This window comes from Odocoileus virginianus, chromosome 16, assembly GCF_023699985.2.
Source record: "Odocoileus virginianus isolate 20LAN1187 ecotype Illinois chromosome 16, Ovbor_1.2, whole genome shotgun sequence".
NCBI classification, from domain to species: Eukaryota; Metazoa; Chordata; class Mammalia; order Artiodactyla; family Cervidae; genus Odocoileus; species Odocoileus virginianus.
Genome location: NC_069689.1, coordinates 6,894,071 through 6,921,183, shown reverse-complemented (window position 1 = coordinate 6,921,183; position 27,113 = coordinate 6,894,071). Strand labels below are relative to the sequence as shown.

The following is a 27,113-nucleotide window of genomic DNA, read 5'->3' as shown; positions in this document are numbered from 1 at the left end:
GAAATATTGCTTCCCAGGTGGCTCAGATGGTAAAGAATCCACCTGTAATGTAGGAGACCTGGGTTCAATCCCTGGGTCAGGAAGATCCCTAGAGAAGGGAATAGCTACCCATTCCAGTATGTCAACAGGAGACTCAGTGAGACTTCTGATAGATTCAGGCCTCACACCTGAGGCAAGATGGGAGGGACCTAGAATGGGGGGCTATGTAATGAGTGGACAGGTGGAGAATTCTGAAGAGAAACTTTGCCTTCTTCAAACCTGTTCTCTAGGGCTGTCAGAGGTTCTCCAGCTTATGCTGAGAAACACTTTTTTTTTAGGGTGTGGCAAAGGGCTGAAGAATTGATGCTTTTGAACTATGGTGCTGGAGACGACTCTTGAGAGTCCCTTGGACTGCAAGGTGATCCAACCAGTCCATACTAAAGGAAATCAGTCCTGAATATTCATTCGAAGGACTGATGCTGAAGCTGAAACTCCAACACTGGAGACTGAACTGACTGAACTGAAAGGGCTGAAAGTTTTCTGGGCATCCAAAGCAAAGAATTAGGAACGAGGCCAAATAGAATGGGTTTATCCTTGGGTCAAGTAACACAGGGAGCAGGATTGATTTAACAGTCTCGATGTAGCAATAGATAAGCAATTGTTTTCTTTATTAAATAAATGTTATCATTTATTAAATGTCAAAGTCCCATCATCCATGCAGTGGTGTAGCAGTGCTTTCTGGTAAATCCAGCCCAGTTCAGGGATTCTGATCTGGGCATGAATCTCTTCAGCCTCCAGAGTCTCTGATCAGTACCTTTGGCACAACGGCACTGTGTCTCTCTCTCTACCTCTCTCCCCAACTCTTTGCCACTTTACGGCAATGTTATGTCTGAAATTCCAAATTGAGCCTCACCTTTTGTTTTTAGCCGTGACTCATCTTTGACACTCTTGAGAACTCCCACCTCGAACATGGATCCTTTAGATTTTAGCCACAGCTTTACACAGACCATTGCAATATACAGAAGTACAATTAATTTGTATTTGGCATCCAGGGCTATATGACAACAAGAAGATTCACATGGGACACTATCTTTACACGTTAACAAAACTATTGGTCACCTTACGCTATTACAGTGTGACCTTTGATATAATCGTGGCCTTTTTTTCTTTTTTTTTTTCCATTTATTTTTATTAGTTGGAGGCTAATTACTTTACATCATTACAGTGGTTTTTGTCATACATTGAAATGAATTAGCCATGGATTTACATGTATTCCCCATCCCGGTCCCCCCTCCCACCTCCCTCTCTACCCGATCCCTCTGGGTCTTCCCAGTGCACCAGGCCTAATCGTGGCCTTTTTTTCTTATTGTGTAATTTTAAAACATGAAAACATAAAACAAACAAAAACCCATAAAGAAGATATGATACTTAAGTCCCCTTTCTAGTCCTCCCTTCTTGCACTTCTTAGTTTGTTTTCTCTTCCACCCCTCCTTTCTCGTTTGCTTTTTCTTTCATTTCCCTTTCTCACATAGCTGCTTACTCCCTTAAGTAAACTATTGGTGACACCCAAAAGCATGTCTTTGGCTGTTTTTGGTTGCCCTCAGAAATAGAGATTGTTGTAATTGTTGTTTAGTCGCTATGTCATGTTGGACTCTTTTGTGACCCCCAAGGACTGCAGCCCCCAGACTCCTCTGTCCATGGGATTTCCCAGGCAGGAATACAGGAGTGGGTTGTCATTTCCTTCTCCAGGAGATCTTCCCAGCCCATGGATTGAACCTGGGTCTCCTGCAGTGGCAGGTGGATTCTTAACCTCTGAGCCACCTGGGAAGCCCCAAAGAGATCACAGGCTCTTGCCTATTGACTAAGCAACTGGAGTCTTCACTTTTCTTGATCCTACTCCAACTAAAAAAAAACTAAGTTTACTATCATGCTACTGAACTATTACTTAAAGTTTAGTGCCTTTACATTTTAAATTAATCAAAATGTAAATTAAATTAATGGTCAAAGATCTCTAATGAAAATGTTTTCAGAAATTGATGATGTTTAGGTGACCAAGATGGAACTCATCCATGGTTCTGATGTAAAAACCAAAGAAACAAAACACACTAGCATTCTGTTTCCGAGGAAGTCTTCTCTTGCTGAACCTTGGGGTCTTCCATTGTAATTCCAGACACAACTACTAAGTTATTTACACTGCTGGCATGTCCAGGTCTGTGTAAGTTGCCCTGGAGGGCTTTCACACTCCTAGGACGGCCATGTAAACTTTTTGACCTTGAAGATGGGAATCCCAAAGTTTGGTGTGTTTTCACAGACAGTAAGTTTACCTTGTCAGTTCTGTCAGTAACAGACAAGCGAGAGATCTGAGGGGATGTTTTAAAAACACAGTTTTCATCTTCCTTGTCTGTGAAATGTCCACAATGCTCAGCCTGCAGTGCAGCTTCGGAGGCAACGGAAGGTATTTCCGTGCTCCGAGAACGCATAATCTTTTGAACTTCATACTTCCATTCCGTGGTCCACTGCTGAACTGTCGAGGGGCATGTTGAGTCGCCGGCTGCACCCCAGTTGTTAGCCCCACCAACCACCTTTCTTCCCCGGGAATACACAAAGCTTCTGGACTTTAGCGTTTTACAAGCGCTGAACGTCTCATCAGGGTAATAGCGGCTTGTCTTTGATTCTTCCAGGGGATAAGAAATGGTGCCTTCTATCTTTGTCGTTTCCACTGTCAGCTGAGTTTCATTTTGAAAATCCGACTTGTTTTCTCCATGTATAGCATCTGTTTGACTTAAACTCAGGGAAGTCATTTCTTCTTTTTTAGGGACTACCTGCCTTTCATCACTCTCAGCAGAAATCCCAGTATCTGGACCTGACTTCGGCTCCGAGGTGCTCCTGCCGTTGTTGGAGGCAAACTGACCTCGGTCTGGGGATGCTGGTGCACCGGTACTGGGTGGCAGGTGAAGGCTGCCCTGGAGCTCTGGGGCCAGGTACGTCCTTTGGTCCTTTTCTTCCTTCCCACGGAAGGAACCAGCTTTTTTCCTGGACGCTGCCCCCGGCAGCATGCAGAAGGAGGTATCCTCATACAACAGCTCATCCCCGTTGAAATGGTACCTGTACAGGCTGGAGCCATCAGCGCTGCTGATGCTGCTCCGCCTGAGAAGGAACGTGGCATCACATTCCGAGGAGGCCCGGGACCGCGTCTGTATCAGGTCAGACTTGTCGATTCCTGCCAGGTTTTCCAGCGCGTTCACCATTCTGTTAGATAGTTCTTCCAGTTGGGAGAGGCGAAGGTCCACAGTCTGTAGGGAAGTTTTCATAAAGTTTTCTCTTTCGTTGATTTCCTCCAACCTCATGGACATGTTTTCAACTCTGGTGAATACAAAGGGACAGGTGTATTACACCGAGATGAACTAAAGATTAAAACCAAAAATTAATGTTACTGTTGTTGTATGATTTTTTCAGGCTTTGGGGAATCATGGGAGTCTGGCATATTTCTAAACGTCACACACTCCTAATATAACCACTGAAAATTACCCCGAGGAACATCAGGAAACAACAGAATTACAGTTAACACATATGGTGCTCTTTACCATTCATCACACTAAGTACCTTATATATGTATTAATACATACTCACCGAGGTCCTACTCTAGGCTTGTTTAATCTCACAGCAGCCCTATGAGGCAGGCACTCTTTTCAACACCCCCATTTTATTGATGGGGCTTCCTAGGTGGCTCAGTGGTAAAGAACCCGCCTGCCAATGTAGAAAGACGAAGATTCGATCCTTGGGTTGGGAAGATTCCCTGGAGAAGGAAATGGCAACCCACACCAGTATTCTTATCTGGGAAATCCCATGGACAGAGGAGTCTAGCAGCTGCAGTCTGTCGGGTCGCTGAAGTGTTAGTGACTGAAGAACAACAACATTTTTCGAGGAAATAAGAGTCAAGGAGAGGGTAAGTAAACTGCCTAAGGACGCACAGCTGGCAAGCACTGGGGCTCCAGCATGAGCTTCAGCTCTGCTGTCTTAGCTGGCACATCACACTGCCTCTGATGATAAAGAAAGACACTTAGGTTTTTGAGATTTGAGTATAGCTGTCAGCAAGGAATGGTTACAATGACAAAATAAATACATTCAAATCCTTATTTGAAATTCAGGGGATTCAGAAAATACATTGTTAATAGTTAAGTTTAGGTTCATCACAAATTATTGCTGCTGCTGCTGCTGCTAACATCGCTTCAGTCATGTCCGACTCTGTGCGACCCCATAGATGGCAGCCCACCAGTCTCCGCCGTTCCTGGGATTCTCCAGGCAAGAACACTGGAGTGGGTTGCCATTTCAAAACTACAATGAGCTATCACCTTACACCAGACAGAATAGCCCTCATCAAAAAGTATACAAATAACAAATGCTGGAGAGGGGTGTGGAGAAAAGGGAACCTCCTACACTGTCAACGGGAATGTAAGCTGGTGCAGCCACTATGGAGAAGAGTATGGAGGTTCCTTAAGAAACTAAAAATAGAGTTGCAGTATAACCCAGCAATCTCACTCCTGGGCATATATCAAGAGAAAACCATAATTCAAAAATATACATGAACTCCTGTGTTCATAACAGCACTAAAATAGCCAGGACATGAAAACAACCTAAGTGTCCATCAACAGATGAATGGATAAAGAAGATGTGGTGTGTATAGACAAAGGAATATTGCTGCTGCTGCTGCTAAGTCGCTTATTACTCAGCCATAAAAGAGAATGAAATAATGGCATTTGCAGCAACATGGATGGACTTAGAGAATATCAGACTAAGTGAACTAAGTCATATGGAGAAAGACAAATACCAAATGATATCACTTATATGTGGAATCTAAAATGTGACACAAATGAACCTATCTATGAAGTGGAAACAGACTCATAGACTTAGAGAGCAGACCTTGTGGTTGCCGAGGGGGAGAGAGAGTGGGGAGGGAAGTTTTGGGAGTTTCTGATTAACAGATGCAAACTAGTATATGTAGAATGTATAATCAATTAAGGTCCTACTGTATAGCACAGAGAATTATATTCAATATCCTGGGTAAGCCATAATAGAAAAGAATATGAAAAATAATATATATATGTATATAACTGAAACACTTTGAAACAGAAATTAATACAATATTATAAATCATTTATACTTCAATGAAATAATTTTTTTAATGCAAAAATAATTAAGTTCAGATTATCAGATATTTTACTTCAGGGACAACAAGTCACTTAACTATCTGAGGAATACCTATTAACTTTAAATTGTTAACTATATTTAATAATTGGTATTCCCTTATGGGATTGTAAGGAAGATCATAGCAGATTATAAATATCTGCTTTTGGATTTTCTTTTAACTCTTAGATAAGCAGGCAACAGCCTGTGAAATCATAATGTTGCCTGAACTAAAACCTGCTAAGGTTCTACTTCTGTTGGCCACATTGAACAGCTGTGCTCTGATGTGTGGGAGGGTCCTTGGATTCTATTCTTAATTCTTTTCATGGGGAGAGGACTATTTTTATGCCCCTTAGGAAACCACATCCTTTGAGCAGGAAGGATCTGGCTTCCTGGCAGTTTGCCACCAGGAGGACCGATTTCACCAAATTCACCATGTACGAGGAGATGTGACTTCCTCCTTTAGAAGCTTCCCTACGGAGATTAACATATACACACTAGTGTATGTGAAGTAGATGATCAAAGTAGACCTACTATGTAACATCAGGAATTCTACTCAGTATTTTGTAATAATCTCTATAGGAAAAGGATCTGAATATATATATATATATATATATATGTCTGAATTGCTTTGCTGTACACTTGAAACTAACACAACATTGTGAATCAACTATGCTTCAATAAATGAATAAATCAAGAAATAAATATTTAAAAAAAAAAAAAAAACAAGCTTCACTACCATTGGGCTTCCCTGGTGACCCAGTGGTAAAGAACCCACCTGCCAAGCAGGAGACATGGGTTCCATCCCTGGGTCAGGAAGATCCCCTAGAGAAGAAAGTGGCTACTCACTCCAGTATTCTTGCCTGGGAAATCCCATGGACAGAAGGGCCTGGTGGGCTACAATCCATGAGGTGGCAAAGAGTTGGGCACAACTTAGCAACTAAACAACTACAACAACCATAGGGAACCCAACTACAGTTTCTAAGAATTCTCTCTCCTGCATTTCAGGGACCAACAGAAGAACTTTTCACTCCTAATTTTCCATGATTTCAAGTCCAACTTAATTTTCTCTGTTAAATGTCATGTCTTCTCATGCCCTTCAAATCCATTGCCGCGAGGATTCATTCTTTTTGTATTAGAAATCACATTGCCTCTGGAACAGACTTGAGATCCTTGAACAAACACAAGAGTTTTGAGATAAAGCAGCTGTGCAAACTTTTAAAAATAAATAGGCTGGTAAAACAGAGATAAGTATCTTCTCAACTCTTTTCTAATTCTCTGCCTAACTTACCCCTTGTGTGACCTAATCCAGAGACAGCATCACCAGCCACTCAGAAAAAGGAGACCTCAGATTCATCTGATTCTCTCTCCCTGACATCTCCCTAACTGTCCCTCCTCCCCTGTGATAAAGAGATAACCCCGCTGTGTGTAGGACGCCTCTTTAGGTGTCTCAGAAATGCCCCATCCCTACTGGAGCCACTCCCTTAGCTGAAGCTGTGGAGGAAACAAAGCCTCAAGATGTGGTTTAAGTTAAGAATATTATTTCAAAATAGATAACTGTCAAGAACCTACTGTACAGCTCAGGGCACTGTACTCAGGCTCTGCGGTGACCTAAATGGGAGGGAAATCCAGAAAAGAGGTGATATGTGTGTACTGATATGTGATATGTGTATAGCTGATGCACTTTGCTATACAGCAGAATCTAATGCAACATTGGATACCAACTATACTCCAATAAAAAAGTAATTAAATAGAATGTTATTTCAAGCTTGTTTTTAAATAGCTACAGTATGGAGACAGCACATTTTATGCCAAATCAAGGGAAGTTGTATTGAGTTTTTAGAGCATGTGTAAAAGAAGGAAGAAAGAACCAGGTGACATTCACTTCTCTCTGAAATGATTTAACAGAAGGACACTTGGAGAACTATCTCCCCTTCCAGCCTTGATTTGTAACTTTTGTAACATGATGACTTACCTGTGTTTCACAAATCTTGACATCCACATATGGAAATCAAGGGAGGGGTTTCCATTTCAGGAGGGGAAAGAGAAGGGATGGAGGAAACCATTGGGCAAGGGTCCCATCTCTACACACTGAATGGCAGGAGGGCATATAAGAGAAATCCATTGTTTATGACAGAACTCACAGTGAGATACGGACTTTCCTGACTTTTGACATCTTAATTCTGTTTTCTTTTCAGCACAGAACAAAAAACTGTTCTAGGTCCACGGCCTACCCATGAAACAAAGTCGATTTCCTCTCAAAGACATATTTCCAATAATGTCATATTTCTAAGGTCATGTTTTCTCTTTAAAGCTATCATACAGTTAGTTGACTACTTTGTCTTTTGGTGTACAGTTCTTTTTTTTTTTTTTTTTGATGTTTATTTATTTATTTGGCTGCACCAGGTCTTGTTTGTGGCATGCGAGATCCCTGCACCCCCTGCATTAGAATCGCTGTTTCTTAACCACTGGACTGCCAGGGAAGTTGCTGACCCATTTTTCATCGGATCATTGCCCCCTTATTATTGAGTTTTGAGAGTTCTTTAGATATCCTGTACACCAGTCCTACAGCAGATATGCAATTTGCATGTTTTTCCTCCCAGTCTGTGCCTCGTTTGTCATTGTCATAGCAGTGTCTTTTGTAGAGCAAAAGCTTTTTCTTTTGGTGAAACCCAGTCTATCACTTTTTCTTTTCTTTATAGATGCTTTCTGTGGGTTGTGCTTTCAGTTTCAGTTTAGCTTCGAAAACTTTCAGTGAAAGGATTCCCTGAACTCTAGGTGCTAAACAGGTATAGAATGACATGACCATATGGGTAGAGGTGGTTACAGATCTTCAAATATTTTTATCTGTATCTCAGTAGATCTAATACCTAGAGGATTTAAATTTGAATCTTCTACCACTAAACCTGAAAGTAGTTTAACTAAAATGCATTTTTGATAAGGCTCTGTGAATAATGTTTTCCATTCCATTCACATAATAGGCACAGCAATCTATAAATCAGTGGCACTTTATAGTAACTTGGGCTTCCCAGGTGGCGCTAGTGGTAAAGAATCCACCTGTCAATGCAAGAGACATAAGAGATGCAGGTTCAAAAAAAAAAAAAAAAATAGAGATGCAGGTTCAATCCCTGGGTCGAGAAGGAAATGGCAACCCACTCTAGTATTCTTGCCTGGAGAATCCCATGGACAGAGGAGCCTGGAGGGCTACAGTCCATGGGGTTGAAGAGTCGGACTTGACTGAAGCGACTTAGCATGCACCAAGAGAATATATGCCTAAGTAGGGCATAACTTTATTGACTTTCATACACACTTATCTATTAAATATAATGTCCAGGCTAGTGAGAAGCAGCTATATAGCACAGGGAGTTTAGCCTGGTGCTCTGTGATGGCCTACTGGGGTGGGATGGGAGGTGGGAGGGAGGCTCAGGAGGGAAGAGATACTTATAACTGATTCACTTTGCTCTACAGCAGAAACCAGCACAACATTGTAAAGCAATTATCCTCCAATTAAAAATAAAAATAAATAAATAAACGCAAAAAATATGAGGTCCAAATTCACGTTCTCTTGCTAAGAGTCCTATGTGTCTTTGCAAAGGACAGAACACAGACATTGGGAGCTCTGTAGTAAGCCAGTTATTAAAACTTATTTTTTGTACAGTCATTTTTTTAATGTGAAACGATCACCCTTTACCTGCAAGGCATCTCACAAATTATATGGGAACATTTCCTTAATGATAGAGTTAAAAGGTAACATAAAAACATAATGTTAGTGGAGCAACCAGGTCCGGTTCCTACTTGACAAGACCCATGTTTCAAGATCTCATGGTTGTCTATGTTGAGTTCTAAGACTATTCCTACCCTGTCATTTCATTCCAGGTCTATAGATCATAAAGTTGTCTCATCCAGCCAAAATTCAGCTATTTTACTTCCCATGTGCTTCTTTGTATGAGGCTGCCTTTTAAGTTTAGTAATGTAGGGAGAACACCCAGGGTGGCACCTGGTTGTGCTTACTTAGGGAGTTTTTACATGTGAAAGACTAAACAAAGAATAATACTTGAGTCTTCAATCTTCTGTACTCATTCTTTTCAGTCAGCAAAAGACTGAGTAGTCTCTGAAGAATATTAAGTTCTCTGGGATTCTGCCTCCATGCCACATCATTTATACACAGCAACTCGGCCAGGCACACCTCAAACCTCCTTGGATTCTAGAATTCAGGTCATCTAAATCATTAACCTTTCCTGACTGTGTTCTCTGCTCTGGCCAGACTCTGGTCAGGCCCTCAATGAAGCTCTTATTGATATCCTAGGTTGTCTCTCCCTTACTTCCAACATAGCAGTGACAGTCCCTAAGTCTTCATCCATCATGACCAGGACTCCGGGGCTAGACAGGGATAAACAGGGCTGGAGGTGATGTAATATGTTTTGCTGCCATTTGTGAACCCTGACATCACCATGGTACCCGAATTGACTGGTTCTCAGCAGCCCAGGCCCCCATCAGCCTCCCTTTTGCTGTACCTCAAGCATCATTCACTTTCTGCATCCTTGCCCTCAGGTTGAGAGGCATGGAGCCACATTGACTTGACCCAATACAAAGTCACAACTGTGTTGTCATTATTGCCACCAGGCAATCTCTAGGTTAATGACGTTCCTACCGTATTTCCCCTCAAGATGAACTCGGATCCTCCTTCTGGCTTCATCTGTAATGTTGCTGGGTCATTCTTTTTCCCCATTCCTACTGCTTCTTCTTTCAAGTCAATTTTCCATTCATATAAAACTCTTGGCCGCTCTCTAGCCTTTCATTTACTCTTGACAAAAATTGATTTTCTGGAGTGGGGACCAGGACATGAGCCTGCTTCTCTCTCTCTCTCTCTCTCTCTCTCTCTCTCTCTCTCTCTCTCTCTCTCTCTTTTTGGGAGCCCGCTGCCTGCAGGGAGTGTGGGTTCTCATTTTGTCAGGGTCATGGGGTAAGCTTAGAAGGGGAGAAGGCAGCGGGGCCTGTGGGCTCCTGGAGCTTCCTGTGCCTGGGTGGGGACAGGGGTGTGTATTTGGCAAGACCTGATCCACATCCTCTAACACAAAATTTATTACTAATAAAGCTGATGTTTTTAATCTCAGTCCAATGTCGGCAACGATCTCTGATTTGGCTTTCAAAGTCACATAAGGAGCGAGATTGTCATTTACCAGGCACATTGAAACTCCACCACTTCATCCCACCCCTCTTCTATCATCTAAGTATCCTTGACTCTTATGAATTTATAAGATTAAGACTTTCAGGTAAGCTCTACCCGCACCTTCCCCACCCCTATGTGAACGGCCTTCTCTTCATCAGAGGAATCACCACCTCCTTTCTAAGACTGATCATTCTTTCAGGTCTTTTTGCAGTTACTGTCTTGTTTCTTTTCGTTATGTCTTAGAGTCTTTCTTACCAGCATCTTCTCTTTCTGGTACTTGGGAAGAGGATACCGAAAGATCAATTGCTGATACTTTCACAGAGATCCTCTCCCCCCACCCCCTGCATTGCTCCCCACCTGTCCTGGTTAAGGGTGAAGGAAAGCCACTTTCTCCTGGACCCCCTCCTCTTTCTGTCTCTGGCATCTACCTGTGATTCAGTCAAGAAAGCGTCAACAAAGGGAAACGAAGGGGCAGGAATGTGCTCCGGTCACCCTGAGAACTCAGCCAAGGGAAATGGGAAGCATTGTGTTTTTACTACCTCCCCACCCCCTGCCATCAGCCCCAGCACACTTTCATTCCTCTTACGTGTGCGAGGAGCCCCAGGAGGAAAATGCAATTTGGCAGCGACCTGATAATCACATTCCTGGAGCCTTGATCCAAGAATGGTAAAAATCCAAACAATGCTGGGAAAGGGAGAGGGGGCCAGGCAGGGTGAAACAGAGCACTGTTTCCATGGTAAATCACTGCCTGTGATTACAGTCAAGTAAACGTATAACTAAAACGTGGAGATTAGGTTTATAAGATGAGGCACCTTATCCTTCTCATACAGAAATCATTTTTTATAATCTCGAAAGGTTAGTAATTACTAGTAAAATAGCAAAGAAGTGTCTCAAAGTTTTACTGAAAAGTATTAAGGCCAAAAGCTGGTGTAGATAACCCTTGAGTTTGGCTAGTAGAATTATTAATACAAGGTGACTAGGTGTAGGAGTGGGAGGGGACAGAGCCCTGTAGCTGCCCAGGGCAGCGTCCCTCCTGTGGCCTGGGGCAGAGACGGTGGCCTAAACACACACTCGGAAGACTTCACTGTGTATCATGTATTTTCTTATAATTGCTGGGGCTCCTGATTGGGAACTATGTGCTGACATAGTCTTTTGACATTGTACCATGTTTTTAAGTTTCTCGGTATATACATGTATATCAGACATGAAATATATGGTTTCAGAAAACTTTAACGCTCAAGACTCCAGGGTAGAATGTCCAGTGGCTAAGACTCTGCGCTCCCAATGAAAGGGGCCCAGGTTTGATCCCTTGTCAGGGAACTAGATCCCACGTGCCATGACTAAGAGTTCTCATGCCGCAACTAAAGATCCTGCATGCTGCAATGAAGATCGAAGCTCCCCAGTGCCGCAACTAAGACCTGTTACAGCCAAAATAAAATAAATAAATAAAATTTAAAAAGAATGATGCTCCAGAATTCTCTTAGGCATGGCTCCCTCACTATGCTCATCCTTCTATGGACATTGTCCATTATAAAGTCTTTGGAACAATGTCATATCAATTTTCACACACTTTAACAAGCTTCCGTTGCTTTTATGAAGAGATCAAGGTTCTCAAAGACTAAAGAATGTGAGGAAAAAAAAGTCCGAAGTGTGGGTTGATAGTTCTCGTTCACCTTTGCTGGTTGCTCTGAGGTGTGCCGCTGCAGGAAAAGCAATACTACAAAGCATGGAACAAGTCACCCTCTCTGTCCCTCCCAGACCTGCCTTCCTCTGCTAATTGACTGACTCCCAAGCACAGGCAATCAGTTCACGTAGCTTGTAAGCGATGATGCTGATCTCGATGGGTAGCCAGGACAGATGCCTTTGCCCTTCCTGTACCTCTGTTCCCTGAGGGTGGAAGGGTGATGGAATGGAGCAAGGAGGGCAGTAGTCAGGATGAGGAGGTCAAGCTGGGGACAGACCACCCTTGGCTAAGGCAACAGTGTATGTCAAGGGTGGGGAGAAATGTCCCCAGCAGTTACACGGCCCTGCAGCTGATGGTTCTCCCCATTTATTGCATTGTAAAGGCACCCACTTTGGGGTTGGGGAAGAACTGTCACGGCTTTGTTTGTTTTGGTTTGGTTTTGGCCTGGGGTATTTGTGATAAATGTCATCGTTCATTTATTTATACAATATATAAGCATCATCTGGAACATTCACACTATTTCAGGGAGGGAAACACGTTAAAAAGCCAAAGTTGGGTCAACAAGAGAAGTGCGAGTGAATGTTAAAACGAACTCGATGTCCCCATGGGCCCTGATGCCCTGCTCCCCGCTCCCCCGGTGGCCACGCCCCAGGCGCACCTCTCGCAGGTTACACGGATGCGTTCCTCGCTGGAAGACTGCTGCTCGTCCTCCTTCTCCTGGAAGTGCTCCCGGACGCACTGCTCCTCAAACTCGTGCAGCCTCTTCAGCTCCTCGTCGCTGAGAAATAGCTCTGCATATAAGCAGAAGAGGTTGGCACGTGAGACATCAGCCAGGTAGGTGCGTCCTTGTGAATTTCACAGGCCGCCTTTAATCTAGCTCGTTTCCCCATCCATTGCAGGCAGGACCCTGCCTCCTGGACTGGTTATCACACAAAGACTCTTTGTAATATCAGTGATCATCTTTCCATTGGAGATGAACGGCTCACTTTTAATAAAAATTTTTATTGAGGTATGCATGCTAAGTCAATTCAGTCGTGTCCGACTCTTTGCGATCCTATGGACTGTAACCTGGCAGGCTCCTCTGTCTGCGAAATTCTCCTGGCGAGAATGCTGGAGTGGGCTGCCATGCCCTCCTCCAGAGCATTGAGGTATCGTTGATTTATATACTGTGTTCATTTCTGCTGTACAGCAAAGTGACTCAGTTATACACACATTTTTTTCATATTCTTTTCTATTATGGTTTATCACAGGGTATTAAATATAGTTTCCTGTGCTCTACAGTAGGATCTTATTGTTTTTCTATCCTATGTATACCAGTTTGCATCTGCTAATCCCAAGCTCCCAACTGGTTCCTTTCACTGTAAGTTCAAATTTCAAGCACAGAGCGTCTGGCTGAGTCTGCTGGGTTGCATGACACCTAGACAGCTCACTTTTTTTTTTTTTTCATTTATTTTTATTAGTTGGAGGCTAATTACTTTACAATATTGTAGTGGTTTTTGCCATACATTGATATGAATCAGCCATGGATTTACATGTGTTCCCCATCCTGAACCCCTCTCCCACCTCCCTCCCCATCCCATCCCTCTGGATCATCCCAGTGCACCAACCCTGAGCACTTGTCTCATGCATCCAACCTGGACTGGCGATCTGTTTCACACTTGATAATATACATGTTTCGATGCTATTCTCTCAGATCATCCCACCCCCGCCTTCTCCCTTAGAGTCCAAAAGTCTGTTCTATACATCTGTGTCTCTTTTTCTGTCTTGCATATAGGATTATCTTTACCATCTTTCTAAATTCCATATATATGTTAGTATACTATATTGGTGTTTATCTTTCTGGCTTACTTCATTCTGTATAATGGGCTCCAGTTTCATCCATCTCATTAGAACTGATTCAAATGTATTCTGTTTAATGGCTGAGTAATATTCCATTGTGTATATGTACCATGGCTTTCTTATCCATTCGTCTGCTGATGGGCATCTAGGTTGCTTCCATGCCCTGGCTATTGTAAACAGTGAACAGCTCACTTTTTAACACAACTCAGATTGCTGCTATTTGGAATGTGAAACCAAGCATGATTTTCTGGGAAATGTTTTCCATCTATTTTATGGATAGAGGCAAAGTGGCAGGAATATTTTCTCATTCTCCTTAAGTGTAACACAGTAAAACATTTGGAAAGGAACAATGGATTTATAGAGAAAAGTTATTTTCAAGAACTCTTTCAACTTTTCATCCCCTCAGGAGTGGACTTTCAGTGATATTAATTAGTAATAAACTAACAGGTATCCAATTATAACTCTCTTTAGAAACTTGCCCAGGATAGAAACAGAAGAGTGCTGCACATACTCAATCCACGATCCTGTTCGTCTTGGTCCCCTTCTCGTTTCTTCCTGCAGCGACGGCTGAGACGCATGATGATAATATAGATGTGGCTTAAAATGATCATTGGTGGAGGCAGGACAGGCCGGTCATGAAATGTCATAATTAGCTGATAACGCTGGAATTTCCACACTTGGTTGGATATTGACTTCACTTCAAAGAAGGTATTGCTTTAAAAAGAATACATGTTTAGTTAGCTAATACTTAAAAAAATTTTTTTATCATGACAACAGTCACAAATATAACCATATAGTCATATAATAAACAAAAGTCATACATATAATCATATTGAACCTAGAGTGTGTCATACAGAATGAAATAAGTCAGGAAGAAAAACAAATACTGTGTACTTATGCATATATGTAGAATCTAGAAAAATGGTACAGAGGAACCTATTTGCAAAGTTTTATTACTTTTTTTAGCACTAGAATAATTATTTTAATTTTTAATTTTTTAAATTGGAGTATAACTGCTTTACAATGTTGTGTATACATGTAGCTGACTCACATTGCTGTACAGCAGGACATAACACAAAGTTGTAAAGCAGTTGTATTACTTTTGATTGTGATTTCCCAGAATTAGAGTTACTCACACTGAATTGAAAATATGCAATAAAATGGCCTTTGGGTTCCATTCTAGAAATTAGGGCTGACTTCTAGATGACTTGTCTTTTGGTTTGTCTATCAGTGTGGCTTGTCTACATTGAAGGGCCTTTTACTTGTATAAATAATTAAGAATGAAGATTGTTATCCCCTACTTTCTTGAAAAACCACGCCATAGTCTACTGACTGCTCAGGACATTTTATTTCATATAGTTAAAGATATGAGCCATTCAACTAAGCATTTTGAAGTATTTATACTTTCAATTCAGTCATAAAACTAGTTGACTACAGCTTTTTAGAACTGAGTTCATTAATTATTGAACATTTTGATTGAAGGTACATTATTTTGGATATTTTGGATATTAGGTTGGTACAATCTTTGTCTTCTTTTAGCTTCCAGCAGAAAGCAATAAGCCTAGAATTGCTGGAATCCTGATCAAGTATGTGGTCTACAGAGGGTCCTTAGAAAAGCCAGTTAACCTCTGTCAAACCTTCATTTTCTCATCCGTCAAGTCAGGAGTGTAACCATATTCTCTCCAGTGCCTTGGTCAGCTCTGCTGCTGCTGCTGCTAAGTCACTTCAGTCGTGTCCGACTCTGTGTGACCCCATAGACGGCAGCCCACCAGGCTCCTCCATCCCTGGGATTCTCCAGGCAAGAATACTGGAGTGGGTCAGCTCTGAGAGTCTATTTCTGTGCGGGATTTTTCTCTCATATTTTTCATCTTAGAAGTTAAAATAGTTTTTTTCAACATTTATTAAACATGGTCACATCCTCAATGCATCATGCCAAGAGGGGCAAATTTTACAAGAAAACTGGACTATGAATTTTAAGCCATTTCTTCCCTAGGTCACTTTATCTTCTATTCAGTAAATGATAAGAAAAATATTTCATGTAATAAATAGTACAGTAATTGTCATGGTTTTTCATTGGCTAAGTCATGTCTGACTCTTTGTGACCCCATGGACTGCAGCATGCCAGGCTTCCCTGTCCTCCACTACCTTCTGGAGTTTGCTTAGGTTAGTGTCCAGTTATTGCCACAGCCTATAAGATTAGCTTTGCTTTTGTGCCTCTGATCATGAATTCAAGACTCAACTTGATAAATCTTTCTATCTCAAGAGACTTTCATCTGAGGAAATACTTTCATTAGATTAAAATTCATGCCAAAGTGTTAAAATACAAACTAAGATTGAATTTAAATATATTTAGGTGTCAGCTCTTTATTTAGGAACACATGAAGTCTGATTGTGGTTGAACAAAAAAGACTGCAAAAAAAAAAATTTGTACACATTTGAAAGCCCTAGTGGATTCCGTGTAAACCCCAGGCAGCCTCGGAGGTTTCTGAGATTAGACTGAAAATCTGTAAAGTAGTAAACAGTAAGCACATGATCATCAGCTGAGACACGCACTTGAAAACGGCGATGAGCAGGTTCACAAGCAGGATGTTGGCCACTAGCAGGTAGCAGGCCATGATGGCAGGCGTGAGCCAGGCACCGGGGATGCAAGGGGGGAGCCGCTTGCCTTCCTCATCGTACTGGTTGTCACCACAAGGAGCTGAAATGAGAGTTTGTCTTTTTGTGCTTGATTTTCACGTAGAATGAAAAGATTAATAACTGACCTATGCTATTAAAGGACCTATTTCTTTTTTACTTTGATTTTTTTTTCTGATTTCCTAAGTAGTAATTTTCCATGTGAAAGATATCAATTCATACAAAGGAGATAAGAAACTCATTTCTGCACTCAGAATTAGTCATTCTTAACCTGTCATATTTATAAATATTTTCTCATTTCTGTGTTGTGTTTTTCAATCTACAGTGAAAATATATAATGAATTTTAAGTGAATTCTTCATTCATCTTTAAGCAGACACATCTGTCTTTATGGATTTTTTTCCTTTTTTTTACTGTTAACCATTTTAAAGTGATTGGGTCTTCTAATTATGTAATATTAACTTACGTTGTCTTCTTGATCATTAACTTTGAAAATGATTTTATTATGAGGTAGGAGGTAAGTATCCTCTCTAGGCTCAAATTCATTAATTGACTGTTCTGTGCTCTGTTTGAAAAAGAATCTTTTTTCTCTCTGCTCATCGGAAACGCCACTTTGATCCTATGGGACTTATTTTCTGAGGAAAAAGATAGGATGATCCTAATAGTCATTAACGAAGTAATATCCATGAATTCACAGTCTACTTATTTTTTCACTTCCTATTTAAAAAAAAAAAAAAAACATTGATACCAGAAAACAAGTATTTGAAACCAGCATACAACTCTGGGTAATTAGCTGAGGAAGAGACTAGTTAATACACACATTCCATAGACTAGAGTCATCAATTATGTGTAAACTTACGATTAATTTCCATGGCGTAGACTATAGAGTGATTGGATAGCAGCATTTTATTTTTTTAGTTTTGACAGGAAGGAAGAAAAGAAAATAAGATAGTTGAGAGAAATGTCAAACAAATGATGAGTAATACAAGAACTGTTTTACTGTCAAGAAATGCAAAGTATTCAAGGGGATTACACATTCACACTTGGAAACAGTGATCTACTTAGGAGAATTGTGCACATTATTAGTTCTAGGAAATATATGTATATATATTTCATGAATATTTATTTTATATGTCATAAGCAATAGCTAAAGCTCACTAGTTAAAAAGACTGTGAAAAAGACATGAGGCTACTGACAGATGATCATTTTAATGTGTAGGTTGACCAATCAAGCATCCCCTGTATGCCAACTCAAATACCTCATCAGCACAAATAAATGCAAACTTACTATGAAGTAATCAGATCAAGAATTGAAAATCTACATTTCCCACTGTTACTGAAAATAGCCTCAAGTTTGCCTCTCCATTTTCTGTTATTACCCAATTTAATTTAAAAATATTACAACTTATGTCTAGATCCAGGGACTTTTTCCACATTTATGCATGCTTTCTGAAGTTAATATTCTTTTGAAACCAAATTAGATTTTTATGTTCTGGTTTACCAAGCTACAAACACATCCACTAATTGACTCTGAGATAATCATGATAAAATTGTGGTCTGAATCACATGATGAGATGCAGTAGATGGAAGGCATTTGTGTGAACTGGTTATCAGTCTCACCTAGTGAAGATACACTGAACAACCCTGCATCTCCTACAACTCAAGGATGTTCAAAACCTTCTATTCTAAAGAAGCTTCTGCTTCTACTGGAAGTAGTAGCCATGGTACTGTACCTGGCACTTTTTGACAGAATACAACATACAAATCAAAATATGTGGTGCAAATATGAATATGGGTCTGAAGATGCTTGTTCACTGGTAATGCAGTAACTGTCCAGGTGAAATCTGTAATCATGAAATCATGAACTTCACTTCCCTACAACACGAGAGACACTGTGACCTACCAACTCAGCTTGGGCAGAGCTGGGGCCTGCATTCCCCAGAAATTCATGTTAGATTGCAGCTCATCTCCTCTGCTAACATCCATATTACTGTTGATAGTACAAAAATAGCACCCCAGGAGTGAGGAGGAGATGGACAGCTATATGGAAAAGGAGTTATGAATCCTGAAGAAGAGGATGAACAAGGCACTAGTCACCCTCATGCTCACTCTCTCATTTGGCTGAAATAACATCACAAGCTCTATCTTAGGGCAGAAAGAGACTTAGGTTGAAGAAAAATTAGGATGTTGGCATTGGGACCACATTCATGTGTAGAATGTGCTCAAGGGATGTGAGACTCAGAATTCCAGGGAGTGGTTCTCAGAGTAGAAGATTGGCATCTCAAAAAATCTGTATTTCATAATATGCACTGATTTCTTCATAAAATAATTGGATGCCTATGACAGAATAAAAAATGCTTTACTCCCAAATTAACACAGGTCTTCCATTAATTTGGAACTGATCATCTGCCTTGGGAAGCAGGGAAGAGAATCTTACTATGAATTCTATTCTTACGGTCTATCTGGTCTGCAAACACCTCCCCGTAGATCATCCAGTAGGGCATGTAGAAGATGTTCCGGGCCAGTTTCCAAGAAGGCTCCTCATCTGGATGCAAGATGGCTTGACGGGCTACTCCAAAACTCATCAGCACCACTAGCATGATGACCACGAAATACAGCATGTCAATCATCTGAGGAGAGAGGAAATGGGCCAAGTCCACCTGGTTCATTACTGTGTGCTCCCCTCAGAGACTTCATGAGTGCTTAATTAGGATGGCGGAAGCTTCTTTCCCCTTCTCCCTCCCATCCATGGGCTACTAGTTCTTGAATTCCATGCAACACATACACCTTATTCTAGAACATTGCCATTCCCATCTCCTGCTCTCAATCTTTCTTCTCTCTGGTGTGTGTGTTAGTTGCTCAGTCATGTCTGACTCTTTCAACCCCATAGACTGTACCCCACCAGGCTTCTCTGTCCATGGAATTCTCCAGGGAAGAATACTTGAATGGATAGCCATTCCCTTCTCCAGGGGATCTTCTCAACACACAGGGATCGAACTCAGGTCTCTAGCATTGCAGGCAGCTTCTCTACCATCTGAGCCACCAGTGAAGGCCCTCCTCTCTTGTTACCCATAAACAAATTCCTCTAGTAACTACAACTGCAAGTAGAGAAAGGGAAACATTATGGGAAAACAGGAATTTATAAGGGAAACTCAGGAGTAAGAAGAGGAGATGTCTAAGGAGGTAACAAGTTGGTGAGTTGAGAGTATGTACTAACATTCGTTCATTATACAAATAGTGAGTAGTTACAGTGAGTAATGCTCTGGTTACTATGAATACTGGCCTTGTGTAATTCTTAATTTTGAACATCCCTGAAGATGAGAGCCCTGACTGGGATCACCTAGACTATATGTCCCTTCCCTCAAAACCACTTGCCATACAAAGAGTTATTCCTAAACTTGAAAGATGTCCTGTCTTTTGGGACCAGTCCTAGCACTGAGACTATTTTAAGTGATGTAAGGATGGTTCATTCTTAGTTTCATATTCTATAGCCTCTTCTGGATAAATGTTGCCATGGATTTATCTTGACCTTATCACATGCATTGCCTGTGTCCACTCAGTGAAGAATCTGCCTGCAATGCAGGAGATGTAGATTGCAGGAGATGCAGATTCAATCCCTGGGTTGAGAAGATACCCTGGAGAAGGAAATGGCCACCCACTCCAGTATTATTGCCTGGAAAACTGCACAGACAGAGGAGCCTGGCAGGCTACAGTCCATGGGATTGCAGTCAACCACAACTGAGCACTGACCAAGTTATAGGTTACTACAGTCTAGAGCGTGTGATCTGAAAACTGTCTGGAGTTGGAGTGGGGGAGTGGCGGCACCCACCTGTTTGTCTCTGGCTTCTACATCATGTTAGGAGGTTAACCATTGGGTTATTGCCAGAAATACATATACATACAGTAGGCCCTTAACTCTTGTTTGTCAACTGGATTTAATTAAGTGATCAATATGTAGAAGAGCTTAAAGCAAAGAACATTTCCTGTAGAAAACCAATTGCTGGGGAAAGATCAAATGAAACGTCACAGACTCACGCCTGAGACCTGGCCCCAGGTCCTAACCAACAGCCTCAGTGCTTGCAGTTCCTCATGGGCCATCAGTACTAACCATCTTTCCGATCATCATCACGTAGGGTCCCAGGTACTTGTTGACACCAAAGATGTCCAGGACACGGATGTACCAGAAGATGATGTCCACGCAGTAGATCACACGGCCATAGCCCATGTAAGGTTGCTTCTGGAGGCGAAGGATGGCTCCGATCATGAACATGGAAATGGCCACGAGGTCTGTGATGTTCCAGTACTCCTGCAGCCAAACTTTTATTTTCTGGCTTAGCTTACCCGGTTCTGACATGAGGATCTGAAAAGAAATGCCAAACAACAACGAAAGTCAGGGAGAGTGGTGTTGGAAGCTTCACCTTAGAATCTTGGGTACTGAGGGCTGGAGCAGCATTCCAGGGGCTTCCCTAGTGGTTCAGACAGTAAAGAATCTGCCTGCAATGTGGTCAAACTGAGTTCAGTCCCTGGGTTGGGAAGATCCCCTGGAGAAGGGCATGGCAACCTGCTCCAGTATTCTTGCCTGGAGAATCCCACAGACAGAAGAGCCTGGTGAGCTACAGTCCACAGGGTCACAAAGGGTCGGACCCGACTGAGCACCTAAGCATAGCACAGCAGCATTCCAGGGCATCTGGTCCCCTTTCCTGCTCTAGATTTCTAAGTACTCATCTTCTTAGGCAGATAACATATCTAGAAAGGGAAATTCCACAAGACTCCTTTGGATTCCTAGTTTCATGAACTCTCAGGAAATGCCTTCTGAGTTATGTCCCTCTGGCCATTATGAAAGCAGCTGCCTTTTGACCCCTTTTCCAATTTTCTGGACACGTGCCTGAGAGCCCATGTTCCAGAGTTAGTCCAGGAGGAAAACCCTAGAGCAGAGATAAACCTATGTGGTCCCACAGAGGGGCATCCACCCAGAGGAGATGGAGGGACTGGGATAGGATGGGTAAATCAGCCCAGATTCCTTTGTAACTCAGAGATGAGAAGTCAGGGGAAAGCTGAGCTTCATTTTCTCCTGCTTGAGATCTTACCCTTTCAAAGTTACCACAGCTTAAAAGGACACTTTCTCAGAGGCTTTCCTGGTGGCCCAAAGGGTAAAGAATATGCCTGCAATGCAGGAGACCCAGGTTCAATCCCTGGGTTGGGAAGATCCCCTGGAGAAAAGAATAGCAACCCACTCGAGTACACTTGCCTGGAGAATTCCATGGACAGGGGAACCTGGCAGGCTACAGTCCATGGGGTCACAAAGAGTTGGACATGACTGAGTGACTAACAGACACACACCTTTGTCAGCAAAGTGTCTGAAAGGCAGAGACCGACAGTAGTGTCTGAGGGGAGGATCAGAGCCTAGAAAAGCTCTGATGTCTCTCCTCAGAGTAAAACTGAAAATATTTAACAAGCAGCATGCAGGGGCACACAGAAAGCAAACATAGCTGCAGCTATGATGTGCAGCAGGGTGGGGGCTTTAAAGGTGGTGCCTCTTTAGTTATGGAGTTTCTTGGTAGGTCCTGGGGACCCCAGGGGTGGGACGGGTGGTGGCCATTCATAAGCCAACTCAGAAGGCATCCACTAGTTTAAAAACTCATGCACTCTGACTTATGCCTGCTGCCCTCTTTCCTATAACTGGGGGTGGAGGGCAAGGACGGTGGGCTCTGTGCAGTAAAGAACAGTGTCTTAGCAGAGGGCTGGTGCTCAGTGAGCTCACAGTGGCACTAGAGCTGGCACACAGGCTCCTTGAAAGTCCCAGTTGTCGCATGCAGAGTTTGAATGAAGCCCAGCTAGAAAAGAAAGAAGTTGTAGGAGATGGGTTGTAATGTTTTAGACTTGGCACTTTTCATCTGGGGCTGTCATCAGACTGACAGCATCAAATTAGCTCTCCTGGGAAGAAGTTGCCAGTAATAATGTTTCAGTTCAGTGAAAGGGTCAATACAAAAAATATATTGCAAAATAAATAATACTGCTTCTCTATCAGTGGGAGAAAGAATACAAAATTCTGCTGTGTGCTATCTCAACTTCACTTCTTCTTGGGCATATTGTTGCTATTTAGTCGTGCCCTTGTGCCCAACTCTTTGCAACCCCATGGACTGTAGCCTGCCAGGCTCCTCTGTCCACGGAATTTCCCAGGCAAGAATACTGAAGTGGGTTGCCATTTCCTTGGATGTAAGCTTTCTCTTATAAACTGATATAATGAGCTGAAACCTGTAGGTGACATTAGAAAGAAAAGGATCTGGCCTACACTTTCTCTGCCACCTGCACAGGCTGCCCTCTCAGATATGTGAGTTTCACGTCCCCGTGATGTAAGTTGTGCATGAACTGGTGTCTGTCCTTTCTCAACACTTAGTTGAAAACCCTGTTTCCTGTGTTTGCAGCAGATGTGCTGGAAGCCTACCCAGAGGTGCTGGAGGCTTCCTCTGGGTGGGGGTGCCCAGTCCCCACCTGCTGCAAAGGCCACTGTTCCCTCCTACCTGCCCCCTTGGGCAATGGGAGGCCTTACCCAGAGGCCCCAATGGCTGACTGATGTGGGTATGAAACTCAGGTCCCTTTGGTCAAGATGGAACAGACTCTACAGTATTGAATACACTCAGAGTCCCCTGCCAATGAGGCCAGGGACAGATTCCACTGAAGCCACACCTCCCTCAGCCCTGTCCCCTCTCCGGCCTGACCACCCTGCTCTTTCTTCCTGCTCTCCTGGAAGCTCTCCTTTAATAAACCACTTGCACAAGAATCCCCATCTCAGATGGAGGGAGACCCAGCTAGGACAGACTGGTTCAAAGTCCTAAGTTACAAGAAAAATGTCATATCCTACGCCTCCCTGTCTACATTCAGCTCCCTGAAAATGGAGCCCCAATTTGTACCAAGTTGGAGTCATGGGTTTATTTCAGGTACCTGGCATAATTCCTGCTGGTTTTACAGGCCCTCAGACTTGTTTTTATTACTAAACACCATCTACTCTGCTTTGTGTTCTGATTTCCAAGTTCAGTTTCAGTTTGAAACAGAAGGCATATAAATCTGCGAGGGAATAGAATCAACTTGGGATTGTGACACCTGGAAAGAAAACATCCAGGGCACTTGGAATTTACATGACTCATTTTTGCAATAAGAAGCAATATCTGAGGACTTCTCTGGTGATCCAGCCGTTAGGACACTGTATTGCCATTGTAGGGGGCACAGGTTCAATCCCTGGTCGGGTAACTAAGATCCTGCGTGCCTTGTGGCCAAAAAGAATTTAAATAAATAAAGAATCTACATCTGAATTGAAGTCATTGGTGGGTGGGGCTGGGACAGGTCTTCACAGCCTCACCTCCCGAATTTTCTCCAAGGCCAGGCTCAGGATGTAGGAGATGACGATCCACTCCTGGAGGCAGGGCCAGCGCTCCATCCGCACCAGGATGACATAGTTGAACAGCAGTAGGTACCCCAGGTAGGATATCTGAAAGGCAGAGACCGACAGTAGTGTCTGAGGGGAGGATCAGAGCCTGGAAAAGCTCTGAAACCCTGTTTACAGGGGGACACATCCTCTAAAACAAATTTTCATTTCTAGGTGCACTGACTCTATTAGAGGAAACCTTCCACTCACATCACAGGTGCAGTCAGAGAACCTTGAGGCAGGTTGGGAGGCATTTTGTACTTTAGCATAATATGCACACTGAAAGTCCACTCGCTAAATGAAAGTATATTTGTTGCTACTTCCGCTTCATGGGGCTTCCCTTATGGCTCAACAGTAAAGAATCTGCTTGCCAATGCAAGAGATGCAGGAGACTCATGTTTCATCCCTGGGTCGGGAAGATCTGCTGGAAGAGGAAATGGCCACCCACTCCAGCATCCTTGTCTGGGAAATCCCATGGACAGAGGAGCCTGGTGGGCCATAGTCCAAAGGGTCGCAAAGAATCAGACACATATGCACGCACACACATCAGCTTCATGGGGAAATTATGAAGTTGCACAAAATTATGATAAATAGAGAAACTTTAAGTAGTATACTGGTGTGCCTTCTACATTCCTGTAAATTGGAAAATGTTACTGACTCCTCCCTGCATTGCTAATTTCCTTCTTGAATCTTCCCACTGCTGATGGGCGTGGGAGTTTCGAAAGAGGGGAGGGTGACGATGGGGCATCTGCCTGGCACACCCAGCAGTCCTGAGGCCCCTTAATTAGCATCCATATGTCTGTGGTGTGCTGCACCCACAACAGGGTCCCTATATTTGAGGCATGTAGAGTTGGGTGATACAGGAGTGAGGTATGAGGTTGAGGAAGGTGATCTGAAGATGAGTGAGGTTGTTTCACTCCAAAGATGAAGAATCTTCAGCTTTAGCCCCTACCCCTCTGGTCCAGGCCCCTTCTGAAGTTTTGGTGGTGTGGGTATGGGTAAGGTGTGTGCTAGCAATTGATCATCTGTGATTCCCAGTCTTTTTTTTTTTTAACGGCCCCCTCCTGATTGGTTTTTCACCAGGATACAGGCAGCATCCCATGTCTAGTCTTTGCAGGAGGATTAGAGCAAGAGTTCTCAAAGTTGGGTTGCATTGGGAACACCTTGTACTCAGTCACATCAGTTGTGTTCAACTCTTTGCAACCCCATGGACTCTAGCCTTCCAGGCTCCTCTGCCCATGAGATTCTCTAGGAAAGAATACTGGAGTGGGTTGCCATTTCATTTTCCAGGGGATCTTCCTGGCTCAGGGATTGAGCCTGCATCTCCTGAGCTGTAAAAGCATGGGACCCCTCCCCTACATCTGCAGGCTGCATTTAGAGGCCCTGGGGAGACACCCAATGCTTGTCAGCCTCCTGGCCCCACCCTCTTCATCCACTTGAGCTCAGGTTCTGGGCCTGGGCTTGGAATTGCCTGGGCCTCAGCTGGTTCTGACCAGAACAGATGGACAGCTGTGGCTTCAGGTGTGGCTGCCAAGAGGTTGGGTGTCCAGATTCTCACTGGCCTGGGTCCCCGTGTAGCCCCGAGGGTGCTGTGCCCCGGAGCTCCGCCTCCACCTTCTACCTACCCACAGCCATCGCCCTGTCCATGGCCTTGGACCTGGCTCCTCACTTTCCATCACCTGCTCATGCCCAGTCACTAATGGAACTGCACTGCCAGGGTCTGCCTGTGATGGGTTGTGCCCTGGTATCTGGGACCTCATGAGTAGTCTTGACCCTCCCGAAGACTGCAGTGATTTCGGGAGGCACAGTGTGCCCGCCACCCCTGCTGAGACCACCCACAACCAGCTCAGTTTCCTTCAGAACCTTCCAAATTGCTCCAGTCTCTTTGCCCCACTTCTCTCACCCTTCTGCTTGTGTAAGACTGGACCATTCTTGCTCCAGCCACAGTGCCTTCCTACAGCCGTCCAAACAGTGGCCACAGATAGGGCTGGATGAGAGCATGTGGCCACAGTTCGGAGGCCTTGATTCGTTCCTCAAATCCAGGACTTCATGCTCTGGATTCAACTCCACTTTGAGTGATCCCATCAGTCTTCTGAACAATGGCATTTGTCAGCTTGCTTTCTCAATATGAGTCATCTTTGTTCATTGTTGGACTAGAACTGTATTTTCCTAAGTGTGTATTACTATAAGACATTTGAAAAATCCTTCTTCTTAAGGAAATAGAATATGATTATTTGGCTTTATGAAATGGTGTATTTGGTCTAGAATGATCACATTCCTGTATATAAATATTGTCTATCTAGGTTCAATTTTAGTTGAAGATCTGAGTTTGTCCCACTTCATGTGCATAATTCATTTTAATCCACTGATTTTTTTAACTTTTTATTTTACATTGGAGTGTAGCTGATTAATAATGTTGTGGTAGTTTCAGGCAGACAGCAAAGGGACTTGGCCATACATATACATGTATCCATGCTCCTCCAAACTCCCCTCCCATCCAGGCTGCCACATAAAATTGAGCAGAATTCCCTGTGCTATACAGTAGGTCCTTGTTGGTTATCCATTTTAAATATAGCAGTGTGTTTATGTCCATCCCAAACTCCCTAACTATCCCTTCCCCCCATCCTTCCCTTCTGGTAACCATAAGTCTGTTTTTTAAGTCTGTAGGTCTCTTTCTGTTTTATAAGTAAGCTCATTTGTATCATTTCTTTTTAGAGTCTGCATATAAGGGATGTTATATAATTTAATTGAGGATCTGAGTTAGTCTCACTTCTATTTGCATAACTCATCTTAATCCATTGATTTTTTTTAAAAGCACTTTCATGAAGAAGAATCGTTCTTCTTGATTCTCATACATCTAAAAGATGCTAAGGGAGGCCTTACTGTGTAAAACCAGAACTTGACGATGGGGGCGTTGTAGAATTCACAGATCTTGGTCCCAATGGGGACACTTCGTTGTTTCTTGTGTTCGTTCTCCTCGTCCCCCTTTCTGGAGCTGGCATCTGCATTTGCATCCTGAAAACAGAGCAGAGCACATGGCAAACAGGCTGCCAGATGGGAAACTCCCGGGACCCTAGCCCCACAGCTAACAGACAGGCACCTTCCAAAATCAAGGATTATAAAAATGCTCTCTATTTTTTTTCTTTTGATATATTATTGTGATTTATTAATAATTGAATTTTTCCAAAGGCTAATGACAGA

The 27,113-nt window shown here is 42.8% G+C and overlaps 1 protein-coding gene across 1 annotated transcript in view; it reads right to left on the bottom strand.

Annotated features, from left to right (window-relative positions):
- Positions 1-636: 636 nt before the first annotated feature.
- Positions 637-27,113, bottom strand: part of TRPM1 (transient receptor potential cation channel subfamily M member 1) — a 61,449-nt gene continuing 34,972 nt past the window's right edge. Inside the window, exons 18-25 of the mRNA XM_070478370.1 lie at positions 26,796-26,927; positions 23,847-23,975; positions 20,598-20,849; positions 18,945-19,119; positions 16,410-16,554; positions 14,368-14,570; positions 12,676-12,808; positions 637-3,342 (exon numbers count right to left, since the gene is read on the bottom strand). Of these exons, the coding sequence (XP_070334471.1) occupies positions 2,085-3,342; positions 12,676-12,808; positions 14,368-14,570; positions 16,410-16,554; positions 18,945-19,119; positions 20,598-20,849; positions 23,847-23,975; positions 26,796-26,927 (2,427 nt within the window). The 3' untranslated portion in view covers positions 637-2,084. The remainder of the gene's footprint in view (positions 3,343-12,675; positions 12,809-14,367; positions 14,571-16,409; positions 16,555-18,944; positions 19,120-20,597; positions 20,850-23,846; positions 23,976-26,795; positions 26,928-27,113) is intronic.